Source organism: Rhea pennata, chromosome 18 (assembly GCF_028389875.1).
Source record: "Rhea pennata isolate bPtePen1 chromosome 18, bPtePen1.pri, whole genome shotgun sequence".
Classification (NCBI taxonomy): Eukaryota; Metazoa; Chordata; class Aves; order Rheiformes; family Rheidae; genus Rhea; species Rhea pennata.
Genome location: NC_084680.1, coordinates 9,188,728 through 9,204,420, shown reverse-complemented (window position 1 = coordinate 9,204,420; position 15,693 = coordinate 9,188,728). Strand labels below are relative to the sequence as shown.

The 15,693-nt window shown below is 46.7% G+C and overlaps 1 protein-coding gene across 1 annotated transcript in view; it reads right to left on the bottom strand.

The window, feature by feature from the left end:
• Positions 1 to 8,049: 8,049 nt before the first annotated feature.
• The window catches only part of GPR107 (G protein-coupled receptor 107), a 40,874-nt gene continuing 33,230 nt past the window's right edge, over positions 8,050 to 15,693 (bottom strand). Inside the window, exon 18 of the mRNA XM_062590731.1 lies at positions 8,050 to 13,711. Within this exon, the coding sequence (XP_062446715.1) occupies positions 13,615 to 13,711 (97 nt within the window). The 3' untranslated portion in view covers positions 8,050 to 13,614. The remainder of the gene's footprint in view (positions 13,712 to 15,693) is intronic.

Below are 15,693 nucleotides of genomic sequence, written 5' to 3'. Positions count from 1 at the left end.
AGGAGGGGAAAAAGATCTCTGCCTGGATACAGTAAAACCCGTCCGCAGCGCCACGAACAGCACAGCGCAAAACGCAGGCGGCTGTTCGCGCCGGCGGACGAGGAGCAGCGACGGCGCGGCGCGGCCGCCTGCTCTCCGCCCAGGGCTGCCCGGTACTCAGTTCTCCGGGGAGATGCTCCCCAAAGGAGATTTTTCAAACGAGCTCATTAAGGCAGCAGGGTTTAGAGACACCTCCAGGTCCTTCGTGAACGTTATCACCGGCTTGGGCAGCCGACAGCTAGCAGCGGCCGGGTTCGCAGCTCCTCCGCTGCGCTATGGACAGCAGGAACCCCGCCGAGCCGCGCAGCATCCGCAGCCTAAACCAGCGGGGTTCAGCAAGGCTCCCGTCGCCCCTGCAGCACCTTCGCGGCCAGCACCCATCTGCGTCCGGCCTTCAGAGAGAAAGGACCGTGGGCGATTCAGGCACGGGCCTCCAGCAGATTTCGGTTCAGTCCTCAGGGCTGCTGCAAGACACCCTGTGCAGCCCTGGTGAGGTCATTTCCTTAGCAGCCTGCCAGCAAAATACCAATTTTTAGCAATATTTCCCTTCTTCTGTGGTCACTTGCACTGTGATCATGCTGCAGCGGGGGTGTTTGTGTCTGTGCAGGGCAGAGTTGAGCATGTGTCCCGAGCCCAGATGGGGCCTGCAGAGGTTTTCATAAAAAGCAAGGAGAACATCCCAAACCTTCCACTCGGAGCCTAGGCATTTTAACAAAAAGCTCTTCTGGTGCAAAACTGCTGTTAATAGGGATTTATTTCTATTTAAAACCCTCTCCTGCCACCCCAACGAGGAATGCTGAAGAGAGAGCTCAGATCACAGGGAGGAGAGGATAAAAGTCATCAGCAACTGTGCAAGCCAGTCAGCTCCTCTGCCTAATTAGTGGCTTTAACCCCGTTATTGCTCAGGTGACGAAACTAGTGGCATTTTCTGGGATGCAGTGACATTTCCACAGCCAGCAAAACACAGCCCCGGCCTGCAAAGACTCCGGAGGCCGGCGGGCTCGGGCCCAACGGCCGCTGCTCTGCCTAACTGAACGTGAAACGCTCAGAGGTGACGCGTGTGCCGGCGAACTCTGCTGTACCCGGGCTCGCCGAGCTGCGCTCGCTCGAGAAGCGTCCTCAGACGCCATCGCGGGAGTTTTCCAACGCATCCGCGTTGATTTAATTGCTGGAATTACAGTCACCAGCCTAGCGCAGCGTGCAGGCAGCGATGTCGGGGCCCTCTGCCCGGAGCAGTCGCTCTCTGGGCTTCGCAGCGGAAGGCCCTTCGCCCGGCTCTTCCCACGGCGGCTGCGCGCAGCCCTGGACGGCAGCGGCTGCGGGGAGCCCCCCGAGCCGCCGGCCCCCCAGAACCCCACGCTGGCACCCGGGGATGGGGCTGCCCCTGGAGCACCCTGCACCGGCACCGGGCCAGGAGCCTCCGAGCTGCAAGGCGCCGGGCACCGCGCACCGCACCGCGCACCCTGCCAGGCCCCGGGCGTTGTGCAGGGTGCAGCGCCGGGCTGCCCACCCTCCTGGATGCCGCGTGCTGCGTTCAGCCCCGCGCCTTGCCGGGTGCTGTGCACCCTCCTAGACGCTGCGTGCTGCGCATCGCGCCGGGCACCCTCCTCGGAGCCGTGCGTCGTGCCAGGCCCTGTGCATCCACCCCGCCTGGCGCCGCGCACCCTGCCCAGCACCGCCGCCCGGGGCCGCAGCGGCTCCCCCCCGCAGAGCCCTGGAAGCGCCACGTGGAGGCTGGGCTGGGCCAGACCGAGCCAGGCCAGGCTAGGCCGGGGGGGGGGGGGCGCCACCGCCTCCCCCCTCCCGCTGCCCCCGAGCCGTGCTGCGGGCAGCACCGGGCCCGGCTGCCCTGCAGCTCTGAGCCTGTGCTCAACCACTCCCCCCTCCCCTTTTCCTTTTTTTCCTCCTTCCTTTCTTTTTTTTTTTCCTCCCTCTTTCCTTTTTTCCCCTCCCTTTCCTTTTCCCCTCCCCCTTTCCTTTTTCTCCCCCTCCCTCTCCTTTTTTTGATTGCACTGCAGCTGAGACTGGGGCAAAGCCAAGCTGCAGCAGAGCCCCCCTGCAGCCTCCGCTACCCCCCAGACCTGCGAGCGAAACAACAACCCTCCCTGCACCTCCCCGAAGCGCTCAAGCGGAACAAAAAGGTTCTCCAGAACTGACAGAGCCCGCGAGCGAGCGATGCGGCGCCGGAGACGCCAGCCGCAAAGCCGAGCACCCGGCACGGCGCAGAGCCCGCGCCGCGCTACGCCTCGCCGCGGGAGGCCAAGCCGGGCAGGAGGCTTCCTGGGTCCCAGGCACGTCGGGAACTGGCCAGGAGCAGGGCGGCAGAGTCTCAAGGCCAAGGGATGGTGAGGAGCACGCATACACACGCACAAAATTAATTATATCAGCTACAGAAATAGCAGCTATTTTAAGATTAACATTTAGCAATCTGATTCAGTCAGACAAAAAGCCAAAGAAATCATTGGCATCAGCGCCGGCCGCACCACCAGACGAGCTGTGGTCATCGCTGGAACGGAGAGCAAACGCCCACGGTGCTTCGGGAAGCGGTCCTCCCCCGGGGGGACCACCCCGCCGTCCTGCTGGATACGGCCCGGAGAGCAGAGTGGCCTCAATCACGTCTCATACAGATACAGGGACAAATTTGCCCTCCGAGAGGCTCGGCACAGGGTAAATGTCTCAGCGCCTTGCACTGGAATTAAGAGTCACAAAAACAGTTGCTTTTTGAGGGATTTTGAAAAAAACATGAGCTCAGTCGCCTGGTGCAAGGGCCACGAGCAGGGAACGCAGGCCGGGTCTCCAGGACGCCCTCGCCTGTGCCTCGGCATCGCAGGGATCGCTCTCACCTCCAGTTACAGCAATTTTACACACGTGCATGAGTTCAAGGAAAGGGCGGATTAAGGGGACGGCGGGCAGCCCTGCGTTGAGGACCAGCTCGTGGGCTCTTGCAGCTCGGCCCAGCGAAACGGCGCTGTGCTCGCTCGGCTCCCAAGTTTCACATCCAGGCACGTCAAACACCAAATGCTCTGGAAAGTCCAGGCAGATGGTTAGCATCGTGATTGCTTTGGTAACAGAGCTACGTATGAGTAATACTTACAAAGCTCTCAGAAATCAAAATTTATAACCCAAAACACTCCGAGTCTTGAACTGTAGCAGCCCTACTGGCTGTCGCCATTATAAATTAATTTTAGGTAGTAGGACAGCATTTTAGTGCCAACACATAGCACTGCTTAGACAAACCACAACAGAAACAGGACATACCAGTGCGTCAAGTAAATGGCAGCAGGTTGATGTCCTGCAGGGTCTCTTTTCCAAAGAAATAGAACTGCAGATGTTGAAATTATGGCCAAGCTCAGAGGAAGGTCTGGAAGTCAGCACGGTGGTACAAAAGCTGTACCACAGCTGTCTTTCAAGACTCACATGCAGCCGATGTGCCGAGTACTACAATTTGCCATGCTGTTAATTCCTCTGATAAATTCTACTATATATTTTTTTAAAGACTGCATTCTCTTTACATCCTCCAGGGCTGTAATTATTATGCTAATGTGGAAATCTGGAACAGGTCGCGGTGGTGAACTAATCAGCTCTTCTCTGGTTTGCCCATCTTTCAAAGCCAAGCGGGAGGAGGTGGTGAGTGCTCCATGGCACATCACAAATCACAGCTGGCAACTGGGGAAGCGCTCTCCTTTCTGCTTCTGCCGCACTCATCCTGCAGAAAGGAACCGCAGCCCATCCTGACTGCCCTGAGCCTTCAAATAAGACTTGATAAGCCAGGCAGCACATTCATGAAGATGGAAAATGAGAGACTCTTTGAAATGACAACAAATACATGCTGCGCAAGTGTATCTGCATGAGATAAGATCACAGTTGTAAAGGTAACTGCAGTTTTTTGCAGCCAAGGCTGCTTGCACCGCTCACCAGGACAGCCAGGGCTGAAAGAGGCTGGACAGGCTGTTCCCCATGCAGTGCATCTCAGCAGGCAACGTGCTGAGAGGCCACTTGAGCTCCGATTCTACTGACCAGCTTCAGTAGATGCCTTTACCCCCTCCTCCCCCCCCCCACAAAAATCTTGCTTAAGTGACCTTAAAAGTGCAAAATGGGGATTCAGAGCACAGCAAAGCTTTTTTATTATTATTAAAAAGAAGGAAAGAAAAAAAAAGAGCCTTCAGAATACAGGGAAGAAGCCTGCCAGCTGTCTGCTTTCCTGCCCAGATCTCCACTCTGAAGGTAGTTCAGTGTCCTTGTCCATTAAATCCTTGGTTGAGAGCATTCACAGACAGTGCCGCGGAACAGTTGTGGTGGGCTTCATGCCATGAACCAGACAGAAGTCAGCTTCTTTCAAAGATTACTTATGAGTCACATTAGATCAGCAGCATATCAGTGTGTGGAGTCCGTCTACTGCGTGTGCATCATGCTCGCAGCGCGGCCGTGCAACAGCCCGACGGGCAGCCACCAGGTTCGGTCACTACTGACCCAGTCTGGTTTTAAGATGAGACACAAGCCTCTTTAGTAAGCTTTGTGAGCAATGTGCACTGGCAGCAGTGACTTCTGCCCAACCAAGGCTTTCCTCCTCCAAGTCCCACCCTACAAATGTTGAATTAAAAAAAAAAAAGGCCAAAAAAAGAAAAAAAAAAAACCTACTTGTGCCTGTTTTTCAGTGCCTTAGCAGGTTGCACTGTTGCTTCTCACGAGACTGCTCTGATTCATAGCAATACGCAGGCATCGTGGGATTGGTAGATCCCAGTAGATATTCCTGCTCAGCTTTTGCAACAATTAAAGCCCTGATTTACCAGGAATACAGATTAGGGAACACACATCAGCTTCATTTGAACGTATCACATTGGTGTCCTGCCTAGGTAGCAGCTGAGTTGACTCAAGGCATGTGCAAAGTTTAAAGGTAAAACCAGAATGAACCCCCAAACCAGAAATTTCATGTGCAACATACTCCACATAGAGATAAGCAGATGCAAAAGGACCAAGGCAGACACTTATTCCAGCTCACAGGGGATGTAGGACTGTTCTCCACAGTATATTTAGTAGTGATTTGTCCAGGCTAGTGTACATTATCTGAAACAGAGAGCTTCCTCCATTTCTCCAGGGAGACTGTTTTGCAGCCAAACCAAATGCACCAGCAGAAGGCTTCTCCTGACATCTTGTTTTCCCCTTCTTTCATTTCATCTCACCTCTCCACATCTTAGGCCTTGAACCACACTAATTAATTCCCCACCCATTTTCTGCTATTTCCCCACATGCAGCCATTTTGCAGAACGCTATGTCTTCTCGGCTCTCTTTAAGTATCACTGAGTCAAGCTTACAGCTTTAATTCTTGTAATCTCCTATTGCAGCCCAATTCTCTCTTGCCTCAATCACTGCGGCTGCTCTTTGTAGTCCCTCTGATTTGGCTACAGTCTCCCAACGAGACCGATCCCACCACAAACAAGCCTGGCTTCTCCCAGGAGAGGCAGATCAATGCTTACTGCAGCCATGCCAGCTGTGGGATTTCTTTAGACCTCCCAGAGCTCATGAGGAACAAAGCAATCCAGAGGAGCTCGCGGGGAGCAGAGGTGTTTTCAGCCATGCTGCAGCTGAGGCACAAACAACTGGTTTTTACAGCTGCCAGCAAGAGTGGCGTGAGCACACGCATTTGTCAGCTAGTAGGCTGCCAATGGGATACTGGGCCACCCTACAAAAACAGCTTGCAACCAAAGATGGTAGAGAAGATCAGCAACTCAGTGCAGTTTCTTCTATGAGAAAAACCCTATTCATATATTTGATGAATAACTTGATATTCATATATCCCCCCTGCTGTAGGGGATCCTCTCACTGAAGATCCTGGAAGCCTCTTGCCCAGCTCAGCACATTCATCCCAAGGAGGGAGCAGGAAAAGGAGCTTTAAGCCTTCCACTCCATTTTGATTTTCACCTGTGCTCACTTACCATCACTGTAACAGCCCTACCTTGCATGCCTGTTTATTTTTTTCCCTGCAGTACAAGAGTCATCTCATGCACTGTCTCAGCCATCTCACAGGACAGTAAAGACAAAGCAAGGTCACCCCAAATTACATTATTGACCATGGAAGGGAGTGGGGAAGAACAAGTGGATGACATGCATTTGTTACAATCTAACACAGGAAAGCCTTGGGCTCCTCGCTGAGGACCTAGCATCAGGATCAGCTGTGCCTCTACCAGCTGTGTTACTACCTCTTCTGTACAAAGTAATTTGGTTTTTATTGACCACTCACTATATAGGGCACTCCAACATGCTCCTGCTCATTAGAGTTTGTCAGTCAGAAGCTAAAAGAAGGTACAGGCAAGATTTAAAGATAGGGCAGTTCTTTACAGTCATGAAGACCATCTCACTAAAGCAAGAGAGCTGACAGCACACAGGCTAGACCACAACAAGGAGCGGCAAACGATCACGACAGCTCAGAGTTTCAGGCACGAGGTGACAAATCCCTCAAGGGGGGAATGTTACCTCTGTGAACGTGAGCATACAAATTTACATCCAAACATTGCACATTCAGGAAAGGCTTGTTAGGGCTCTTCGGGATTTTTATTTGCTGTGCAAGTCTAGCAGATGATCCCTACTTGTAACACATGTTATCTCTTAGGATCACTGTCGCAGTTCATTTTCACCTCCCCCCTGCCGGGCGGGCAGACAGGGAAACCAGGGTTCTTCACTCATAACCTACACCAGGTCTTGAGCTGAAGGGACTCCTTCCACAGTTAAGTCCCACTTTACACACCCCTACCCTAACATTGTCTTTACATCTGAATGATTTTTGGCCAACTGCAACCAACTTTCCTGGAGCTCTGTATACTTGCGGCAGGGACAAGCTTGGCTGCTATCACATTAGGTGGGCTTGTTTTAAGGTCAATTATACAAGAGACACAAAGGTCAGTAGATATTCAAGTACGGAGAAATGGGATATTCAAGAACTACCTACATAAAATAGACATGGACTACCCCAATGGAGGAACTGGCCATCACCTTCACCACATGAGGTATATTTATTCTAAAGCAGAATGTTTAGGTTGTTACTAAGTCCAAAAAACATGTACTTCTTACAGCTCAGTTTCATGGCAAAAACACCACCCACCCAAAGGCTCCAGGCAATGCAGAACTGGCTGCTTAGGTTTTCAGGGTAGAGAAAGCACTCCATTTTTAGCACTACCCCTCCGTGGTAAGTTAAGAACTAAGTTAAAATGCAAGAAACATTTTAGTTTGTGACAAAGGGCACATGCTTCAGAGAGAGGGACATTAAGAAAAGCACTTCACAAAAATCCTCCAAAATACTTCATTCCTGCCATCACAACCAGTTTGCAGATCTGAAATGCATGGTTAGGTCACGACACCTCAGGAAACCACCACCTACAAAAGCTCCAAATCACCCTCAGTCTAGCCCAAAACAAACAGGTCAAGGACTAGCCCCTTTCACTAAGGCAGTACTTCAGATTTCCATGGAGACAGCGAACCAGATCCACAGAGGGCATTATCTAAAATACCAGTTTCTACTCTTAATTTACACCTGGTCTCCAAAGCTCAAAATGCTGGCTCCTTGTCATTGCACAGCAAGTCAACACCAAGCCTTGTGAAATGAGGAGACCCTCGTGCCAGCTAGCAGTAGAGAACCCTGGATGCACCTGCCCAAAACCGCAAGGCTGTGCGAAACAAGGCTATGAGACATGTCACTATTGATCTGAGAGCATGGAAACCACTGCTGAAGTATATGACTTACAAAACTAAGAGAGGAGCTAGGTACCTACAAGAACTAGCTATAGTACTAGAGGTCTCACAGCTCACAAAAAAGTCACCTCAGTGAACTCAAGAGGGTAACTGAAAGGAAGTTTTTTTTTGTAAATGACAGGTACACAAAATTTTCATGATTTGGCCTGAAATTCAGGATGCAGATGTGAATTGCTAATGGAAATCAGGCATGGGGAAATACAGACTTTGGAGTCCACGGGGCAACTTGGTCACTACCAATTCAGAAGCAGAAAACAACAAGATGCATTATTTTTTTCTAGTCAATTTTTATTTTACATATTTGCATCACAGCAGGGAAACCAAGCTACACAGACCATCCTGATTTGCATCTATTTTGCTTCTCTTCAAATACTGTTTGCTGTTCATTTAATAAAGTTAAAAAAATACTGAAAAAATCCATTTGCGCATCTGAACGTGAACTAAAGAATAGGATATTTACAGGCCACCAAAAACCCTTGAGCAGATCTCTATGTACAGAAAAGTCTCTTCGAGTTCTTTTGGAGGTCATTTACTAAATGAATCCAAAGCTACATTGTACAAGGTGCCCTAAAGCAGCTTAATGACACAAAAAGATCTAGAATTAATTATTAATAGGTATTGAGGGGAAAGGAAAGCCATTCAAACCCATCCTCTGTTTTAACAGAACAGGTACCACCCCAATGCTCTAGTATCCTAGCTACCGGAAGAAGTGCCTCCGATACCGTGGAGGTCAGGCTCTACTTCATTACACAGAGAGCAGAACACAGAGTGAAATCCCACAGGGAAATATTTATTAGGAATTGTCCTTCCTACAGGATTGCTGCAGTCCAAACATAAATGGATTCTTGAGCCAGTCAACATATAAGGAGTGACTATTTTCCCAGCCACTTTTCTTCTGGTACCTTCACTCTACATGTAAAGCGAAGGTATCTCAATAGCATTTTTCTTAAATCCTGTTTCAGCCACCTTAAGCATGTACCATGTGGAGCTCTTACAAGACTATTGTTATATCCAGGCAAGAAACTACAAGGGAGAAAGTGCACAGCTTTCAATATTGCTGGGTAAAAGTGATAAATAAGTCAAAACAGCATCATAGCCAGTGGCTACAAGAAAAGCCAGATTAATCCGTTTTAGATTGCTGGAAAATACTATCAGCCCCAGGGAACACAATGAAACAGTGGTCAAGCACCTCTGGGGAACGCCACCTCAGTTTTCATGAAACATTCAGGTTACTGAAGTTACACATGAGGTTACAGATTTTAGAATGTAGCTCCTATAAAGTCTCAAATGTTCCTGCACCTTCCAGCTACTGTAGACCACATCACCATGCTCTTTTAATAAAGGTGAAAAAAATGGAGAAACATTTTATGATTGACATGGAAGTCACAATGCTGAACCAACAAAACACATTTGCTTTAATTTAACTGCAGTCTGTTAGCTATTGTTACAGGTCAAGCTGAAGGAGACAAACCATGTAGACTTAAGGAGTAAGGGTTTCCTTCCTTCAATATCTGCATTTTTTTTTTCTTTAAGAGCTATGCAACTTCAGCTCTCATTGAGCTCAACAGAGCTCACAAATACCCAGTATTTGCTTCAAATGCAACCAATAAATTCTAAAATGGACAACAAAAGACTTGTCCAACTGTAAGTCCTTGGCCAGACTGCATTCCTCTTCCCTATGAGAGGCATACCAGAAGGAAAGAGAAGAGTTAATATATTAATAATCTGCCATTGGCCTCTAAGTGTGCACACAGGAGTTGGTCAAGATGTGCCTTTTCATGGTCAGAAGGAATGTTACAGTGCTTAAGGATACTTGGTAGATGCATGCTTACTTTACAGAGTCCACCTAGCTTAGAAAAATACATCTTCCATGCTACTAGCTCCAAGACAAAATACTGCAATGCAGCAAATTTTTACAACATGCTCCCAGGGTATGCCAGAATGGAAATCCAGGAACAGGGCACTCAGCTGGAGAGAAACACTGAACAATGCACTGCACAGATCATGACACGCTGCGCTAGATGGCAACATGAAAGAGTAGCTTAATAGGACAGTATGTGTCATCTTCAGCTAGATCTGCTGCATTCTGAGGAAGCAGCAGCAGCAATGTTCTGGATGACCCCATTATGTCTTGTTTTCTTTTAATGTCTCCTGATAAACCATCAAGAAAAACATTTTCAAGCCTGAAGAATGCAAGAGCCTGGCATTTGCACTGCAAGGAGGTTTCCTGTGGAAGACAGCTTGCTGAACAGTTACAGCAGTAAGGAGGAGCGTATCAGTGGCATTTGCATTTCATCAGTAGGGATTTATTGGGGCATAAGCTGCACTGCAACTGAAGAGTGAACTGATGTCATTTTAGTCTGCAGAGGGTGCCGAATACTCCATAGCAGCAACACATGTAACTGGCATTCATAACCATTTATTCTGAATTGCACCAAACCTGCCTTCCCAGGACTCCTGTCAGTTTTACTGCTGTGTACTTGCAGTGATTGTTTTGGTCATTCATCTCAGTAAAAGGCAAAGATAGGAAAGCTTGACAGCCTGTATCCCAGAGCGATCTGTACAGCCACAAGCAGCTCTTCTACCTTCCCTCTCCATGAAAGGGTAAAGCTTCCTACGAGACATACAGCAGTCAGCATTTGAAAGGAAGCACCACAATTATCCTGCCAGAGAGCTCCTAAGTTGCTGCTGTTCACTAGCAATAGAAATAGCCATGCGCTCGCTAGTCATGCAGACACGACGAGGGAGAAAGCAGCCCTCCCTTCGGTGCGTCCCGGGGCAGCATGTGCTCCACTGTGAAGAGAGCAACTGCAGCCATCCTCTCCACCCTCCAACGTCCCAGCCACTACCCAACCCTAAAAACTACGTTAAAAAAAAATGCACCTAGGACTGCTATACAACAAGGGGAATTTCTTTTGAAATGGCTGCAGTAAGAACCTTCTAGCACTTTTTTTTCACCCTAAAACCCATATTTTCTTTCCCTTACTAATGCTTAGGCCCAGCTAGTTACTGCTGCACTGCTGGTTAGCATCCAACATCAAATGTCAGCTGAAGTTGGTTGTATAGTTGACCATTTAACCTCAGGTCTGAACATGGAAACACCTTCCTCTAAAAACGCTTTTAAAAGTCCTATCATGGCTTTTTGTGACAAGGTAACAGAAAACACTCATTTCTTGGCCTTTGACTAGGGAGTCAGAGATTCAGTAGGTAAACCTACACTGTACACAATTTTAGCAAAAAAAACACATATAAAAAAGAAACCTGAGACTAAGGTAAAAAGCACTGGCCACCTCAGCAGCTCCACTGATGCTGAGGTATGGAATAGCCAGCTGTTTGGAACCAGCTCAGTGGCACATACTGGGATCCCAGCACAGCCACTGATGCTCTGTGGGTGAAGAGTTGCACCCATTAGAATTTCACACCTCATTCATAAAATGTATTAGCAGTTTCTATGACACCATCTTGTCTGGATTAAGGATGCGTTATTGCACTTCTGCTCCTGACAGGAAATCCTTATGCCTTACCTACTTGACTGCCAACAGACTTCAAGTCTCCAGTGGACCACTCTGAACAGAATTTACAGCCTGTATGAGTAGCCCTTTGGATGCAAATAATGATATTTTCCATGGGGAAAGAATGTGAGGATCAGTTTTTCAGGTATTAAGTGTAGGATGAGCTGGGACTGCCTACATGTTTGTTTACACTCCAGCTCCTCACATCTCAGCTACTTAATATGCAGAAGAATTCTTCATACAGAAGATCTAGAAGTCTCATAGATCACATAACAGCCTTTCTAGTAGCATAGGCACTCTATTCCCACTAAAGCTGTGTCTTTGCAAGACAAGGACACCAGAAGTTAAACCATCACTACTACGATTATTATGCTGTTACAGCTGAAAAGGAAAACAGAGGATTTTGTATTGAGAAAAGAGGGCTATTCTCATGTTTTTCCCTTGAAAAGAAGCCAATTCCAGGTATCAAAGCAAATAGTTTCACTTCTACCATTTCCATGATCAGTAGAATCAACACTAGGGAAGAGAAGTGGCAACAGGAAGAAGCAACATTGCTCTTAAAACAGCAAGTCCTGAACAAGTGCAGACTGCTCATTTAAGAGCTTTAGAATCCCTGCTCAAGACTGAGAAAGAAGTGGTTCAGCATTCCACAGACATATCCTCTTCTAAACTTAAAGCAATGAAAAATGCTCTCATCAGTTACTCTGAGATCTAGACCCTTCAGACAAAAAGAACAATTCCTAATGAGCTAGTAAGAGATGATGGCACATCTGGAAGCTATTTAATGCTGTCTATCCCTGTCACACTGACAGAAGCACTCTGCTTGACAGCACCATATATGTCTAAGTTTCTACATGAAGATTAAGGCTTCAGTGGGTCAATGAGTCATACTTGATTTTTCTTTTTCTTAAAGCTTATCCCCTGTTACATCAGTGAACAACTCCAGCCTCCCAAAAAGTAATCACTTGGTATGCCTAACTGCTATAGCTAGAGGCACTGGTTTGCCTTTCCAGCAATACCAGAGCACTAGAGGTAAAGCATACATGGTATTTGTAACATGTCTCTGAAAACTCCACTGTGAATTTGCAGCTAATCATTAAGACTTCCATATTGCCAGATATTGAGTGTGCTCTGGTCACAACCCTCTCCTTTCCTGACAAAACCATTTATAACTGGGAGCTGCAGTCTCCTGGTTTTGACAATTCCATTTTGACCAATTCAGCTCATCTCAGACAGCATTATCACTAACCTTACATAGCCAGAGAGGTACAAGTAGCCATCCAGAGAGGCAGAGATGAAGGTGAACCAAAGATTTACCCTGTAGTTGGTTTGCCAGACAGAATTCTGGTGGAGATTCAGGCACTGTTTATATGGTGCCAGAAAGGAGTGTGCTTTCGAAATCTCAAAAATATTTCATAATGCAGATGAAAGTGCTCCAAGTCACAGCTTGAAATTCAATGTTTAAGATAGCATGGCAGACTCCTAAAAAGCAAGCAATCTTACATCCCTTGTGTATTTCTTGTCAGGTGGGTGTGAATCAAGAGCAACTCCATTAACAGTGGAGAATTTACACCAACACTTATTGTACTATGGGCTAGTGCTTTTGATAGAGTACAGCTGCTTGCTTCCTGTATAGCAACACATTTGAAAACCTGATGCATTCAAGTGGATGCCTGCACAGATTAGACAAGACACTTACCAATTCTCCTACTGATACGAGGAGCGGCAAAAGTCATCTGATCCAATACCCCATTTAGTCTCTCTGCAATTGTTTCCTATTTGTTTTTCAATGTTTTGTCCAAGCCAAAAGGAAAGTTCATAAAGCAAAGAAATACTTGCACCTCTTTTTTTCCTGTCTTCTGTGACATTTTGTAATTCCCAGTATACATGTTACATAGCATGTGTGTGTGTGTATATATATATATGCATTATATAAAATATATACTTTACATACACACTGAAGGTCTCTCTTCACATTAGTATAACACATTCTGAAGAATGCAATTGCAAACAATCTAGAATACCTAACTGACCCAGAAGGGGGGGGGGAAAGGGGTAAAAAAAATAAAAATAATAATAATAAAAAAAAGCTACCCAAAATCCCTAGGAAAGCTTCACACTCCTCGCAGGTACCAAGAGATCCTATTTTCTTATGATCAGAGGAATAGTTAGATTTTTTGCACTGCTTTGCTCCCCATAGACATACCCCACTCTGCAGTTTCAGTGTTGGGAGGTGCCATTTGCTCCCTTTCCACTGAGAGTAATATTAATAAATTAAAAAAGTTTCTCCAAAAGTGCTGTCTTAGTCCAGTCCAGTCCATCACGCCGTGCTCTCCCATTCTCCCCTTGGCTCTGCTGAACCATTCACCACTTTCTTGACCTTCTTCATGCCCTCCATTACTCCAGAAGTTGTCACCCTAAAGGAAAAAGAAACACCATTTCAGAGAACAGAATTTCAACTATGACATTCGTTTCACCAATATGCCAGGCTTGTGTTCCTGCACACATAACACTTCCTTCAAACTTCTCTTCACTCAGAGCTAGCGGTCTTGAAGTTCCATCTCTTCCACTGCTACCATTTTACAGGACAGGTATCATCTTGGACACAACACTGATGGGAGCTGGGAGCAAGACAGCTGTCCTTGAGAGCCTTGAGGCCCTCTCCAACCATCATTAATACTGAGACAGACCTATGTAGACCAGCTTATCACTTCCTGTTCAAGACTAGGTACCACAGCAGTGATACAGGGCCAACCCTTCATTCCTGGTAATGAGAAAAGAGTAATGTCCTGAGCAACTGGGTGTGCCAGGCTCTGGTAGAGCTGCCTACGCAATGAGAACTACCACCAGAACTGGCTGATCTAGTTGCCGAGCTTCACCAAAGACTGCTGTTAATCCACTCAGACTTTACAGGATTCGGATCACAATGAACTATAGCGTGTTTAAAAAAAAAACAGCTCGTGCTTATTGACCAGTATGCCCAGAGTAACCATGCCACACTGCTTTAACCTCAAGCTGCCTCTAGAAGTAGTCACCCACAACCAATTCAATAGATCTAAAAAAGCAAAAGTAGCAGGCTGCATACAAGGATCCTGCACAGGAAGATCAGGGCAAGAAGAAACTATAGCATGAAAACAAATGTTTAGAAGATTAATACATTTGTATCTCTACTTGAATGCAGCTCCTTAGTTAAAGCCTCTTATGGTGGTGACGAAAAGACAAAGACCAACTGCTAATAGACGAGGTCTAAACTGCATTCAGCTTCCAAGTTTCTTCACATGAAACCACAGCATGTTTCAGTTCCCTTTTCTAATGCTGGGGAAAGCCTTAGCAGCACAGCAGGAATCTCTTCATTGAGAGTGACAGAGCACTGAAACAGGTTGCCCAGAGAGGTTGTGGAGTCTCCTTCTCTGGAGATATTCAAAGCTCACCTGCTGCAACCCTGTCTAACATGCTCTAGGTGACCCTGCTTGAGCAGGGGGGTGGACTAGATGATCTCCAGAGGTCCTTTCCAACCCTATTGATTCTATGATTAGAAAGTCTACAAGAGAATAAGCATTATCATTATTTGCACTTTAGAGAAAAGAGCATGGGGGTCTGGTTAAACTGACACCAGCTGGCTTTTACTGAAGTTTGAGCAACCTGCTTAAAAACATTTCCTGTATAACTGAACATCCTTAGTTCTGTGCATTAAATATTTTCTTCTGTATTTGTTATGCTTTTAATAGGTCTAATTTATTATACAAATACACAGTGGACACTGTCCCAAGCCAACTTTATTAGCTTAATGCACACTGAGTCGTGTTAATAGCAACCCTACTCAATGAACAGCAAGATAACAGAATAGAGAGATCGTCCCTTTTACACTAATCCAAGCCTAGATTTGTCATGGCAATCTGACCATTGAACTATAAAGCCTCATAATACTGTCCAAACATCAGGCAGACTGATCCGTTTATCCAGTTAGAACAGTATCGCTACCCTCAGAACTACCCTGGCTACCCAAAAAGCCCTTCCGCCCAATACCTTTCTCTATTGCTAAATAAAACAGACTATCTGCATATATAACCCATTTGTTTTCATTCTTTTGCATAATATGATTCTCATTCCATACTAGCATTCTTTCTTACAATGTACTGCAGAGATTATTTTGGACACTGAAAGCCACATAAGAATGCCAATAGCTCAACGCATTCACAAGGAATGCCTGGAAGCATAAAACTGTCCAGTTTTAAGATGCAGCTTTCATTCTGCATGTGCTTTCACCTGCTGTTTTCCATGCAAGATTGTTTTACTTGATCACGCTAGCTAGCAGTATCTTCACAGCATCACTCAAGAGAAGAAATAATCTTAGATACACTCTTCTGATAATGCCTTTAGTTTCACATCAGATATCAGC